The sequence below is a fragment of the Sapajus apella genome, unplaced genomic scaffold (assembly GCF_009761245.1).
Source record: "Sapajus apella isolate SASKATOON/1434 unplaced genomic scaffold, GSC_monkey_1.0 scaffold47, whole genome shotgun sequence".
In the NCBI taxonomy this organism is placed as follows: Eukaryota; Metazoa; Chordata; class Mammalia; order Primates; family Cebidae; genus Sapajus; species Sapajus apella.
The window spans coordinates 10,368,516-10,384,313 of record NW_022436987.1 but is presented as its reverse complement, the minus strand read 5'-3'; the positions used below and the strand labels follow the sequence as shown (position 1 = coordinate 10,384,313).

Genomic DNA, 15,798 nt, shown 5'->3' with positions numbered 1-15,798 from the left:
GACCACAAGCTCTTCAGGTTAAATACATGTAAATGACTCCCAAAAGAGAGTAAAGGTCCTCAAACCATTTAACACAGTAGAATCACTTGGAAAGCTAAAATATTCATCCCGGGACCTACTCCAGACCAATTAAATCAGAATCCAAAAAAGCTCCCTAGTAGTTCTAATATGTATCCAGGATTGAGAACTCCTGAGTCACACTTTGGCTCAAGGACCTGAAGGGCCAAGAATTGAACCAGAAGTCACCACTGTGGGATTTAGGACCATGAATGCTGAATTAAAATTAAAGAGACTGGGGTTCAATTCTGTCTCTACTCCTTGTCAGCTGCATGATATGGAATAAGCTCCTTAAACCATTTCCTCAACTATTGATGGTAACAACATGGTACCTTCTTTATAGAAAGGTTTCATGACTTAAAAGAAATGAAGTATGTAACACCTTAAGGACAGAACACAGCGACACTCAAATGTTAGCTATTGCTATTACATACAATTCACTTCTCCACTCACAAGAGTTGACAAGCATTTACCCTGCTCTACTCCTAACATTGCTTTAAGGGCTTAGATCAGTGATACTGAGTGTCTGGCCATGCTTCAGAATTACTTGTAGAGCTTGTTAAAATGAAAACTCTCAGGTCTTACCCAAGGACCCCAGGAAATCTTGGGAAGGGTAAAAGTATCTGTGTTTTCCACAAACTCCCTGAGGGACTGTGATACAGAGTGGGCAGGGGGAACCACTGTTTCTGGGGCATCTTCCTGTGACTAGCAACTTAAGCAAACTTATTGAAGGACATAACTTTGCTATCAATTAGATCCCTGGCTCTGTCTCTGATGATGATGTCACATCTCAAGTGAAAACGGAGAATGGAAACAGGAAACAAAAGACCTTACTGAGGTGCTAGGGCTACCAGTTACCTATTTTTGCTCTAAGTGTCTTGAAGCCAAGTTCAGGGGCAAGTTAACCATGAAGCTAATGAGTTACAACCCCCATTGTAATTAATGTAAACCACCATCCTTTTTGATTTAGTCTTCTCCAAGTGTAGTATTGGAGTGGCAGCAGGCATTTTTCAGATCCAGCCATGAAGTTGAGTGTGAGAGACATGCTTGGTTTGAGTTTAGTAGGATATGTTCATGTGTTTGGCATCACTTTCTCATGTAGGTGAATTATTGCAAACCAACCTGGTATAGAATTGCCTTTTAGAAATATTCCTGAATTATTTTCTTGTTCTAAATAAATACCCACTTTAAATTCATAACTCTACAATCTTTTACTTAAGTAAAGCCCCAGTAATTCTATAAGCTTCTGTCCTCACAAATCTGAGACACACTTCAGGCATATAAGTGCAATGAATCTTTTGGAATCAAAATTCACAATGTGAATACCTTCAATTCAACTTGCTAGGTATATGGTCTTGAGCAAGTTATTTACTTTCTCTGTTCCTCAGTGTCTTCATTTGTATAAAATGTTAGTACCACCCTCTTTACAGAATCATAAGAATTACATGAGACCTCATTGATAGAGTGTCAGAAATATAATAGAATCAAATATATGTGGATTATCTTCCAATATATATTAATCTAGCCTGAGTATAAATGTTGTTAGGGAGTACCATACCAGCTTTGTAGCTCTCAAAAAGTACTCTGAGAGCTTGCCTTAGAATTGGGGACATGAGAGATAAGAGGGTCTAGTTAAAAACTTCATACCCGGTAAATCTCTTTCTGGATACAGGATGACCCACTGGATTCTCAACAGCCCCTCAGAACCCCCTACCGAAGTTGAAGGTCAAATGAACTTCAGTTCCCTCTCAACTCTCAGAGATTTTAGATCTATGAATTTGTAACTTTCTCATTCAACAAACTCTTTGAGTACCCACTTTGTGCAGACATTGCACTAGGCACTAAGGACACAGAGATGATTCAGATGTTTCTGTCCTTAAAAAGCACACAGCTTAAAACACATAACAAAATGAATATGGTAAGTGCTGAGACAGTGCCTGCTACTCTTTTTAGATATCACAGGAGGGTGTCTGGAAAGCAATACAGAAGAATACAGTGTTGAGTGTGGAATGCTGAATAAGAGTTTTCCAAGTGGCAAGAGAGAAAGATGTTCAAATCACAAAGACAAAAGGTGTGAAGGCAATAACTTATGTCCTTGTCCTTCCTCTGATTTCTCCTCAGACAGGCAGCTGGGACAGCCACAGCCACCCCAGCCTATGGTCAGAATGTAGGACCCAACCAACAGAGAGAGCCAGAGGAGAGAGGGAGGCTGTTTCTGGGCTCCTCTTCAGCCTGGGAGAGGGAGAAACTAATAGGAAGGCCTAAAAGGATGCCAACAGAATTGAGATGCATTACTTGAATCAAGCCTGCTTTGAAGTTTAGCCTGCATTCTTCTCTCTTCTTGTATTCCTTGAGCAAATCCTTACATTTTATTGTGTTCAGAGAGCTGTATGGCCTCCTTTTGGGGAAGAAGTAGGAAAGCTTAGGACAGGCAGAGACAGTGTATGTCAGAGCCCATCTTGTCTTTATGCCTGCTGAACAGGGGCCAGTATCTTTGGTGACAAAACAATAGAGGACCCAGATTCTCCTCCTGCTTTTCCAGGGATCATAGGCAGATGCTGAGGTTCACAAGATTCTAAGGGGACATAAAAAGGTACTGAGAGCACTGGATGAGAACCCAGAAAACAAATGCCTCTGAGTTTGTGGCAAAGGTCATGTTTGTAGACCTGTTCCTCCTCTTTCTCCTGCTAATGCTACTGCTAATTATCATGGGGTGTATGTTGTTATGGCAGCAGCATTAAGAGATGTGGATAGAGTTTAAGGTATACATACGTCTATATGAAAGAAACCTTTTCTTTGAACTGTGTTTAAGACAGCCCATGTCTTACAACCATGATGTCAGGGAGCCATATAAGGTCAATAGATTACCCAAAATGCCACATGCCAGATGGTCTCTTTATTCACTAAATCACCACATCCCATGGACCTCAGGACGCCACAGCTACCAGGAAGGGAAGGATGTGTGGAGATGGAGAAGGAGGGTTGGTATTTATAACATAAACTACGTAAAGAAAGATGATAGAGGCTCTGAGGGCACCAGATTTCTGTCTCAGGTGGGAAATGAAATCAGAGGGGCTAGCTAGCCACCTATTAAAAATGGAGACACCAAGGCCCAGATAGGATAGGTGACTCTCCCAAGGTCACACAGCAAGCTAATGCAGGGGCCAAGATAGGCCTCCTTAGCCAGCCATTCCCATTGAACAAGTGAGCTTCCCGAGGCCTGCCATTCTGGCCCCTAAGCATGAAGCTCACCTTGGCTATGATGCGGCACAAAGGAGCCCCCTCCTGGGTCAGGCTGAACAGGTTCCCTGTAGTGGACTCTGTGGTGTAGATATTGTCCGAGGCATCAATTTTTCTCACCAGTGCCTAAGGAGAGAGAGAAAAGTTAGCTAGTTACTCACCACCTCTACCCTCTGCTCATTTTAGTGGAACACCAGTGGGCCCATGCTCCTAATGGTAACCATGGAATGCTCCTGCCCCTATCCACTGCCCCGCTGTGAGGGCAATGAGTTTCTAGTTTTGGGAAAGGTATCAGTCAAGGTAAAGTCTAAGCTACCTTTTAGAGATATGGGATCATTTGAAACCCCTGGGACATGGGCAATAATTAGCCTTGCCCTAATCCCTCAGAAAATCAGTCCCCGACATTGATGGGCTCAACAAATACTATTGGCTTCTAAAGAGAACATAAATCATCAGTTAAATTAAGAAACCATCAAGTTAAAAGCCAATAAGTGGCTACAGCTATGACCAAAGAATTTGCTCATTTTGAATGCCTATTAGCCAACGGTGAACTCCAGCTGAGTGATGGGTTCAAGGGTTGTCAAGAAAAGTATTCCGCGGGAGTTTATTGCTTGAGGGATATTTTTTCTTGGATATTTGCCCTCTCCAGTAGCTTATTGTTTGGGGGGTATGGCCAAAACGAAATAGCAACACTGGGAATCCTGTTGAAGGGTGTGTAATTAGGTGAGGAATGTCACACTGATCAAGGCTGAAGAACCTGAGGGTAGTGGTGAGGGGTGCTGGAAATGACTGAACATAAGACCAAGGGAGATTCAGGAAGGAAAGCAAATGAAAGATTCATTAACAAATACAATACAAAGATTATTTCTAGAAAAGTTTAGCTAATTTCTGGCGGAACGTTTTTTATGTAACTTGAAGCCACTTCATTATTCGCCATTTGCTTTGGAGCATGTGATTCATTGATTATAAAGGATTCCTTCCTGCTAATTAAGGCCAGTAGCTCAAGTTTCTCCTAGAAAGAATGAAGGCAGAGACTGGGAAGAGCAACTTTTGAGGGCCTCATGCAAGAAAGTAAGATCTCCAGACCTGGGTGCTCTGAGAAGCCACTCATGCGGTTTCAGCTGCCAGGTTTATTTTAAAACATTAAAGTGAAAATTTTTTTTTTTTTTTGAGACGGAGTTTCGCTCTTGTTACCCAGGCTGGAGTGCAATGGCGCGATCTCTGCTCACCGCAACTTCCGCCTCCTGGGTTCAGGCAATTCTCCTGCCTCAGCCTCCTGAGCAGCTGGGATTACAGGCCCTCGCCACCATGCCCAGCTAATTTTTTGTAGCTTTAGCAGAGACGGGGTTTCACCGTGTTGACCAGGATGGTCTCGATCTCTTGACCTCGTGATCCACCCGCCTCGGCCTCCCAAAGTGCTGGGATTACAGGCTTGAGCCACGTGAAATTTATTTTTAATTAAACACTGGCGTTATGGAAAAGACAGTTAAGAGCAACACTTGGAGCAGCTTAGCCTTTCTTTGCCTCAGTTTCCTCATCTATAAAGTGGTGTAAAAATAAGCTGGCTGCAGTGGTACATGCCTATAAGTCTCAGCTACCTGGAAGACTGAGGCAGGGGGTAGGGCCAAGTCCAGGAGTTCAAGAATAGCCTGGGCAATATAGCAAGACCCCCATCTCAAATAAATAAATAATTAAAATGGTGTAAATAACAATTTCTATATTTTAAGGGAGTTGTGTCCATTTTTAAGGTTGTCAATATATATAAAGGACTTCTAATGGTACCTTCCAGGTGAAAGCAAAATAAAATTGTAAGCAGTTATAATTTTGTGATCTTGTGCAGTTAAGATAAGCTCCTTATACTTTGGTTGCCCTGTTTGTAAAATGATTAAAATTAAGAGGTTTGAGGCTCAAGGTAAATTGCTCTCCCTTTTGTCTTCTTTATTCAAATTTATGAAATTCTTCACACACACACATTATGCTAATCTAGATACAGCAGTCTAAGATTAAGTGTGTATTTAATCAAACTACATTAAATATAAAAATTATGCTCTAAGTTTTGATAGATGTCTCTTGTTAGAGATTCAACAAAAGGTAAAATTAATAAGCAAGATTTGTCACTACAGATCTCTGTAATAATCACACTTCTTAGAATTCTTCCCCACCGTTACCGTAAGCAGCTACACGTGTGATACTAATGCTCACATGAAAATGCAGATTTCATATATTGGGGTCCTGTTCCTAAATGATAATTACCTAATGTTCCTGATTAGTGTTTGCACTTGAAGCAAATTAGCATTACATTAAACAATTCAAACCCAATGTCTTTTGCAATCAGCTGCTAATATTAGACAATTTAAATCTGAGAATAATTTCATGTTAATGTCTATACACATATATACAGTAATTATACCTCAGATATGTCTCAGTGAATCAGATCTCTGACAAAGAAAAGTTGTAAGCATCCTTTCCACAGTGTAAATCTGGAAAGATGAAATCAAAGATGCCACTGAAATCTTCAAGGCCCTAAATATCCATATGTCAGAGCTGGAAAGGACCACAGAAATAATATGTCCAGTCTTCATTTTGTAGTGGAAGAAACAGATGTAGACCTGACTAAGCTTACAAATGTGGTCTACGGAGGAGTTGGGCCCTGACTCCTCTGAATTAAATGTCCCATTTTCGAAGGTCAGTAAATCCATCTTCTTTAGTGTAGGCCGGACCTCACCTGGACTAGAGGAGATGGAAGCCTCAAGGCAAGGCTGCTGTCCAGTCTCATTAATAGCTCTCACCAAATAGGAGAGTGAGTCTTCATCCTGGCTTCCCATTCCCTTCACATTTAACACTATGTGTCGGTAACCAGAGCTTGTGAGTGAGGACCTTGCAACTGCCCCTGTGGATCCACCCTGTGTTCTTGCCAAAGCCACATTTCCCCTAAGCTACTCCCAGCTATAACTGAGCCAGCATGACTGTGGGACAGGTGACTCCTGCATCAGGAGATTTTGGCTTGATTCCCTGTCTCTTTTCCTTCCTCCTTTTCTTTCTCAGATGTCAGACCTGCAACATGGCTTTCCTTGCCTGCTTCTGCTTCTTCCTCTGCACCCATCACAGGAATTGCCTATCTACTACATTAGTGTATGCCTCAAACTGACAGTCTCTACAAATCAAGGTGTTTTCTTCAGGAAATCAAGCAGAAATTGGAGGTTTTAAAAATATGCCTCACTCTATATCATGAGAAGAGTGGTAAAAGACTGAAAAAAAAATAAAAGAAGACAGGCTGAGGCCAAATGACAAATATTTTCTTAAAATTCATACTAGGCAGACATGAAACAAAAAAATAAGATCTTAAATACCAAGGGAAAGGGATAAAAGGGGGCTAAGGAGATGCATGCAGTTTAACTTCTCTGGATAAGGAATTAGAAGAGAAAAAAATGTATTTTTCATTGTTTGTCAATCTGAAAAAGAGTGACTGCAACCCAGAGAAATCTATCAGAAGGGAGGTAAACTCTCAAAAACAAAATTGGCATGAGCTCCTCAGAAGGAGCCAGGAAAATATTATAAGATCTTTCTGTAAAGCTTTGGATAGAAATGTCAATAATCAGACCTAGTAGAGTAGCCATCTGTGCAAAGGGGTTGCATAAAATGCTGGTATTATTGACAGGATGGGGTAGATTAAAGATGGCTACAAATTCCTTTCTACTTATTTTATAGACAGATGAATTCTAATTCCTTTTCCCTTGAATCTAGGCTGGTCTTAATGCCTTGCTTGACTAATAGAAGCCAGCATTTGGCAGAAGTGGTCTTAAGACTTCCAAGGCCAGGTTTTGAAAACCCTTGATTGAAGTTTCCACCCAGGCATCTTGGAATACTGTTTTGGGAGCCCTGGTCTTCCATATCAGAAGTTTGATAACTCTGAGACTATCGTGCTAGAAAACCCAAGTGTAGGATCCTTATCAATACCCTTAGCTAAGACCAGGCTTCCAGCCATCCCCTCCCTGGCACCATACATGCAAGTGAATACTACTGTCTAGCACTCTTCAAGCTACCTGCCAGCTGAATACCACATCTGTTGTTGTTGCATGGAATGGAAGAATCACTTATGCAAGCCCCATCCAAATTACTGACCCTTAAAATTATGAGATATAATAAAAGCAGTTGCTGTTGGGTTTGTTTTTTTTTTTTTTTTAATGTTTTAATAATAGAGCTCAGAACACAGGAAAAGACTACAGAGACCAACATGAACTATTTGAAGGATTACTGGATAAACCATCTCAGGTGAAAGCTTGTTGAAGTAGGGATACAGTATTTCCTTTGTCCTAACAGAACTCGCTGGAGAAATGCATGAATTAGGACTCTGAGGGAAGCACAGAAAGACTGGATGTGCTGAAGAGAAGATAAACAAAATAATAATTATATCCAGGTTTAGATGAGCTATTGGTCGGATGGGAAAATACCTCCTAAGTGGGAATATTCAATTTAGGAACATAAATGTGGATAAGATCTCTTAGAACTAAAGTATTTTGACAGACCCAAAACTTAATTTCATTTCTCCCAATCAGGGAAATCTCAACATCTAGATTAGTTTGTTGGAAAAACAAAACAATGTGTCAGAAAGCAAAGGGAAGTCAAAGCAGAAAAGTAGCTCAGATCCAGATACTGCATTCACTCTGAGTTAGAAAAGGAAAAAGACCAACATGAGAAGAAGAATAAATTGTTAGAAATTCAAATGAGTCTCTCTAAAAGGAATAGAGGATTTACAGAGGGAAAGAGAACACTGGAGGCAGAGTTCATTACTGAAAAAAAAAATGTAGCAGAAAGAAATACTATTCAAAACTGGTATATTCAAAAGCTATAGGCAGATGCTATTCTGAGAAGCACCTGGCAAAGGTACTGGCCCTCCTGGACTCAGAATTCGGGAACATCAAGAGTGGCCTCAGTTCGGGTATCTGCTGAGGATGATGTTCAAATGCAGCAAGTGCGGAAACCAAATGAAAACTCTTCCCAGCAGAAGGGATCTTAAAGTTTAAGCAACCCTCTAGCAAGAGACAGGGACAACAGCCCTCCTGATACAGAACGAGAAGCACCTGTGTATCTTACGTCAAAAGAATATTTTTTGTAATTTAACCCTAAAAACATTTTGAAAAATATATGAACCCTTGTACATTTTTAATTTGACAGCTAAATTTTTTATCATAAGTTTAAAAAGCAAAGTTGGAAAGAATGTAACTTCCAGAAATTGCAAATATTGATGTAAAATAAAACCATTACATCACTCTTTCAGATGTATTCAATAGATTCTAAATACCAAAACAACTTGATACCATCATCATTCACACTTAAAAATACATGAATAATCTCTTTTTTTAGCATTCTGCATCTTCCATTAAATTTATATTCCCATTTCAGTTTTCCTTCAGAATTTAATGTAATATATTTAAGTTTTAAAGTGTTTTATTGATCACCCTTATTACACCTATTATTGAAATTTGAAATGTTATTTCCTGTTACTATCAGACTCTGTATTAAAAAAATCTTTTCTTGGTTGAGGATTATTATCAGCCCAATTGGTCAAAATGAAAAATAGAATATAAATTTTGATAAATAATTATAAGTTATACAAAATTAATTTTTAAAATAAATATATCTCTAAATGAGATTAATGAGGCTTTTTATCCTTTTTAAGCTAATTCATTTATGTATCCATGATCGAATACTGACTTAATGCTATATTTTTAGATATAAACTCCAAAAAATCTTTTTCCCATAAATAATAGAGGGGAATGAGAGTAGTTTGTGTACATTGCTCAGCCCCTTGAGTCACCTTCTAAGTTACATAATCACATAGCAATCTATCATCAAAAACTTTTTTAATAATCTGGCAGCTGATAACTCCTCTAAATTGGTCCTCCTCAAAGTTGACAGAAGCAAAGAATTGGAAAGGACTTGATTTGCAAAAGCATTTTTTACTCTATCATTAGAGCTGTTCACTTACTTTCTCAATTTCTGGGAAAAATTCCAAAAGTACTTTACCAAGACTTATCAAATAACTATTAATTACAACCATGACTTTTTCACTTAAGAGCACCTTGAGTCACCCAAATTATTCTGAAAGGATTGGGAAAATCAAAATATTATTAATTTCATTGCCAATACAATTTTCAATAAAATATTTTTGTTCTTCAAATATGTTTTGTCAAAAGCTTGAAGCATTTACTTACTTAATTTATGAAAAATACGCACCCTATAACCTAATTGGCAAAGATAGTTCTTTTAGTCAACCCAATCAGCCAAGTCAGAGTTAACTTTTTCTTAATAAAGACCTGACTTCATTTCTATTTAAGAAATGTTTCTATATGTATTTCAAGAAATGCAAAAATCTACTGACAAATAATTATGAAGATTATTTTCTATGGGAAAAAAAATCTAACAACTGTCAATATTCAAATAAATTAGACCTAAAATAAAATTTGATTTGTACATGTTATAAAGCCAAGATAAAATAATTTACTGAATATGTAATAATGCAAAGTAATATGTGTTAACAATCTAAGTTAATAACAAATCTAAGAATATGATTTAAAAAGCACAGTATTCCTTTAGTAAATAGGTACATACGTATTAAACTTTGGTGTATTTTAAATAAGAACTGAGAATTTAAAAATCATAAGTCAATTCATTTTAGTAGCCCTCATGATCAAATTTCCCTATGTATTTAAAGAAAAAAAAAGTATATACTGCTTAAATCTAATTAGTATAACTGCTAGCAATTAATTTTTTCTTTTGTTAAAAGGCAGTAAAAAGTAGTGTAGATATTTCAAAAAATATTTTGGCAAAATAGACTTTGTTATCTTAAATAATGTGCAACAAATTTTTTAAAAATGTATAATTTATATCTGTTTTTTATCCACTATATCTTGAAAATTTTGATTGTTGTCAAAAGCATATTTCAGTTACATTTAAAAGAATCAGTGTCATTAAACTTTAGAGTCTTTGGCTCTACAAAGATACTTTTTTCCAGCTAATGTCACATCCTAGGAATGAGTGTGAAAAATAGCTAAAAGGAATTGCTTACATTTATATATGTATCCTTGAGATGAACCAAACCAACTCTATCTTAGATGTGAGCCTGACTGACTCCATCTTGGCTTCTTCCCCTGCCATTTCTCCTTTGAGTGCATACCTGGGCCACACTATACTCAGTCATGTTATCCTTAGAACTATAGAAACATATAACCATTAAAACCATATCTTGCTTGACAAACCCACTTGCTATTGTCAATACCCCCTTGATTGATTGTATGGAAAACACCGAATGCCCCCATTGGTAACCAGCAATCATGGGAACTGCTTATGTATAACCTTAGTTAATCAACAATCATGGGAGCCCCCTACCTACAAGTTACCAGCCTCCTCCCCTAACTTGCTTATTCTGCTTCTGTAAAATTCCACTTTGCCGCCTTACCCTGAGCAACATATAAAAGGAAATCAAACCCCTTCCTCAGGGCCGTGAGATTTTGAGTGTGAGCTGACTCTCGGTGGCTTGCAATAAAGGACTCACAATCAGATTTCAGAGCGTGGTGCTTTCCAAACAACTCGCTCAGATATAACGTCCTAAATAAGCAATTTTTAGTGCTTGATGTGTCCTACCAGTGCTCTCTTTGCTTTGGTCTAAGGAGAATGCCCCTCAAGAGCCATACACTATTTGAGAATAAATGGATGGAAGAGATAAAATAAATTGAAAATTTTCAACTTTCATAATCATCCCTCCAACCACACACACACACACACACACACACACGCACACACACACACACTACCATATATCTGAATTGAGAAACTTCTCACACCAGAAAAAATACAAATTTTCTAATGACACTCTCAACATAAACTGTATGAAGCATGGGAATAATTCATGGAAGCCTAAGGGTCTTAATGGTTCATAAGTGAAGGCTTTTCCTCTGCTTGATTCTCCGCTCCCATATACAGATTTTTGCATGGCAAGGCAATGCACTATTAGATTTGGGATGGGTGAAGAGCATTCCTTTTGGAAAGTAATAGAAGGCCTATAAAAAAACTCAGTGTATTATTGGGAAGATTGTTTTTAAGAAAGAAAACAAATGAAAATTAAAGATCTGGAAATAAGATTTCCTTAAAAGAATATGTGCTTGCATTTCTCCTGGGAAATCTTTGGGAACCTGGGGAATGCAGTGCATTTGGGTGGTTTGAGGACTACTGGTCTGTCACTTCAAGAAGCCCAAATCAATGCATGCTGGGGTGACAGAAACACAATGTTTTGAGGGAGCTAGAAATTAAGATGTTTTGAATATGCTGGATGGGAAAGAATGCAAATCAAGCAAGTCCTAGTAAAGAAGTTGCAAATGCCTGACTTTGCAGGAAAAGAAAAAAGGTTCAAATGCCCGTCAGTGAGAAAAGAGGCATTTTTTCCCCATGTATGATAAACATAGTAACATAATTAACCTATGGTGGATATTTTCCCCCAGTAAGTGTATGTTCACAAATCTCTGTAGGCTGTATTCAACTGAAACAAACACTAACAGCCTGCCAAGGCTGCAACCAAGACAGTCTCAGTCACACATCTTTTTTTTTTTTTTTCTCGGCTACCGATGAGCATCTATCTGATAAGGCCTTTGGCAACCCTAAGGGTGGCATCCTGGGACAAATTGTTGCCTGGAGTTCCTGAAATTCTTTAGGGATTGAAGATTGGCTTATTTTAACTTTCTGAGAATATATAGGTAGTGCTATGATAACATCACGTATCCAGTATTAAGGGTTTCTTGAGCCCTTTTAGTTATGGTTGGGAAAGACTAGTATAAATTGAGAAGTCCTGAAGGAACCCCTCTCATTATTGAAGAAAGAGCCTGGACTACAGCTGCTGAAGGAAACCCAGCTCCCTGCACACTGGAATGAGGCCCTCCTGGGTGAGATGAACAGGGTATGAAAATTGAAGAGATTGTACTAACCTAAGAATTTGGGACTTTGGATTATTCCTAAAAGTAAAAATTGAAATTTGCCTCCTATTCTATTTTCCACTCTCCCAGTGAGCAGATTTTGCTCACCCATGTTGCCCAATATAGGTAAGTAGAAGCTGCAATGAGATTAAATGGTAATACAAAGATAATCCAAACATACTTGTCAGATAACAAACATAAAGATTTCCAAAATTTTAATATGCTCCTATCCCATTTTAAAGTTCCCTGGAAAAAAAAATAAGTAAAAGAAAAAAATTAAATCCTTTTACTCTAGGAATAATCCAAAGTCCCAGGTTCTTAGGTTAGCACCATCTATTCAATTTTCATACTTTGTTCATCTCAGCCAGGAGGGCCTCATTCCAGCGTGTGGGAAGTTGGGTTTCCTTTAACAACTTTATTCCAGACTGACTGTACAAGAATGGGAGTTTCCTTCAGGACTTCTCAATTTGTATCAGTCTTTCCCAACCATAATTGAAAGAGTCCAAGGAGCCTTTAATACTGGGGTGGAGTGGGTGGGGAGATTTTTCCTCTACTCAAGAGCCTGCATGACTTCGTAGTGCTAAAAGAATGTTTCCCGAATTGCATTTCCTAAAACACCAGCATCTCAGAAGAAGTAAATAGGTGCATTAATAATATTTTTTAAATCTGTGACCCTGAAAGTTTGGAATATGTTGCTTAACATTCTATGCCAAATATTGTTCTAGTTATTAGATATATATGCATGAGCAAAACAAACCAAAATCCCTGCCTACAGAAGCTCAGGTCAGACAAGAAATACTATGAGTGCATGAGGACCTTTTGGAAGATTTGCAGTACAGAATAGCACATCATAAGACAAGTTTTGATGCAAAGAAATGGATTTGATTTCATTTACAAGACAGAACAAATGTAGGATCCTGGTATAATTACTAACATCCTAAGGAACAATATCTGAGTCATTAGTTTAAGAAATACATGCTTAAAACGCTGAACATAAATTATGCTGTCTTCAGCCAATATATCTCCTGATGTCACTGCTGCCCTGTATGGAAACTTTCTAATGTAAAAAGAAGCCAAAGATCAGCCAAAAATATATTATGAGGATGGCAAGCTCAGCCCATAGGAGGGCATGGAGGAAACCATGTGACATGCTGGCAGGGAAGGGGGAAACCAACAGGAAATGGGGTGATCAGGAAGAAAACTAATATGCAGATAAGTGGAGGATATGTGGCCACCCACCTCCCATACTCCCATCAGGGGTGGGATGCCAATAAGGAACCCATTCTAACAGAGCAAGAGCTGGTCTGCTCAGCTTCCAAGCCAGGCATCAGTGAACCAGGTGGTCAGACCTGGCAATAAAGCAGGGAATAGCTGGGGAAGTAGAAGCACCAGACCAGGAGTTTCACCCTAGATATGGTCAGAATGAAGAAATATCAGAATGGATCCAAATATACAGCCCAAAGTCCAGGGAAGTAGGCTCCAAGCAAGCCCAGAGAGATTTTCCCAGGCTCTCCTGACCTAAAGCATCAAAGATACCCTGCCTCTTTGCTGCCTCATAGAAAACACTGATGACTACTTCCAAAACCAGCTGGCTTTCATTCACAGTCCAACTTAACACCTCCTTTTCAGCCTTTTTAATTGAACCTGGCACTTCCAGGCAAGTGGGCACAAAAATGCCATAAAAAGTAGCAGCCAGCACCTGTACCCCTGCTCAGAAGTTGTTCCAGGTATCCCTCCCCACCAATAACTCCAATATTTCTTGATCTTCACTCCCTTGACTTCTTTGCCCATTTTGGTCCTTGTGTCCCATGGGTCCCTCTGGACTTGAGGATTGATCACCACCTGCCCCTGCATGTGACTGTCAGCACTGGCTCATCAGTTTCAAGTGCCTGCCCCAGCACCCCAGCCTGTGGCCCTTTCTTCCCTTTGTCCCTGTCAAAACATGGAGAGTGGCCCTTGAGAACCTTCCTGTGGTTGGGGTGGAGGGTGATACTAGCCAGGAAGAGCTCACTGACATGGTGCCTTGTAGGAGGAGTGGGGGTGAGGCAGGACCAGCATGCAAGTCAAGTCAGAAGGGTCAAACAATCAAACACTCAGGAAGAAGAGAAAGCATACCCTGGGCTCAGCAGAGAGGCTGAATTTGGAGAGAAGCGGATATGGAAAGAGATTTGCTATTTGTGGTAGGCTTTTATTTGGTGGTGGGAAAAGAATGGCAAATATGTAACACAATATTTCTGTAACTATAAATAACCATAAATACCTTTCATAATGAAAACCTTATGGAATCTGCTTTACTGGGAGGTTTTTAAAATAGCAAAGGGCAAGGGAGAGAAATAACGTGTATTTAACCCACACTATGTGCTAAGCACCTTCCATATGCCGCTGCTTAGTCCTCTCACTTTTCTTCTGGGGAAAATTTCTCAATTTATAGAGGAGGAAAACAAGGCTGAGAGAGGTTCAGGAACTTAACCAAGGCTCCATGGTGAACCACAGTTTGAAAGTAGATCTGTCAGGCTCCAAAGCCCTCTCTCTTTCTGGAATTAAGCATAAGCTTGCCTAGAGGCAGAAGCTAAACTATATGACCTTTTCAGGTTCTTCTCTGTTGTCAGGATTTCTAGAATTGGCATATATTCTTTCAAGATAGTAAGGATCCATCAGATGCACTGTGAACAATAACTCAACAGAGATTGAGGGTGGTGGGAGCGAAACTGAAAATGTAATTAGGAGATGCTGGGCTCTGCCACCATGTTGCTCTATGACCTTGGATAAGTTTCTCCCCTCTCTGGGCTCAAGTTTTCACATCTGGAAAATGCAGAATTGGCTTAGGTGCTTGGGAAGCCTCAGCCCAGCTCTGACAGTTTTGTTTCACAGACTCTGGAGTTGACTTTGGTGGTTTGAGTAGGATGTTTCCCAATAAAGTCCACATCGGTATCTTCCCTAAGCCTGGCTCAGCCCCTCTTACCCACCTTTCCCACAAGGGTCCACAAAGGCACCCCTCCAAACAGCCCAGCCTGCACTGACCTGTACCTCCCGTGTCAGGGCCAGCTCCAGCAGCTGGCCAAAGTGCTGGCCCAGCATGCTCAGGGTCTCACTCACACAGGCCTTCATTGACTTCAGGACATGCTCATTCTCAACCTGAAGACACCTGAAAGGAAGAAACCATGAGGTGGATCACTGGAAAGGGCAGGTGGTCAGCCCAGAAACATTGCAGGGGCCAGAACTGGACCTGCTCCAAGTCTGGTGTGGGGTGAAAGTATACTAGAGGGAAGGATATCCACAACTGGAAGTCAGAGACTATCCCACATCTGGCTCGCCCCCTGGTCTCTTAGTATGCAGAAAAGTCCTGGCCTGAGATGAGAACTACCATCCACATCACCAGGAAGAAAGGCCATCAGAGTATGGAAAATCTATACCTCTGGGCTTCTCCCTAGAGAATCTGCCATCATTGCAGCCAGGGTCTATCTTTTCAGTAATGTTGGGGTGGATGTGGAGGGGCAAGAAGCTTCAAGGAGAGGTGCCAAGTGCTAGGTAATGC

At 39.8% G+C, this 15,798-nt stretch overlaps 1 protein-coding gene across 2 annotated transcripts in view; it reads right to left on the bottom strand.

Moving 5' to 3' along the window:
• INSC (INSC spindle orientation adaptor protein) overlaps positions 1-15,798 on the bottom strand; it is a 130,916-nt gene that overhangs the window by 50,311 nt on the left and 64,807 nt on the right. For both annotated transcript variants that reach the window (XM_032240850.1, XM_032240849.1), the window contains exons 5-6: positions 15,285-15,408; positions 3,310-3,423 (exon numbers count right to left, since the gene is read on the bottom strand). In XM_032240850.1, coding sequence (XP_032096741.1) covers positions 3,310-3,423; positions 15,285-15,408 — 238 coding nt within the window. The remainder of the gene's footprint in view (positions 1-3,309; positions 3,424-15,284; positions 15,409-15,798) is intronic.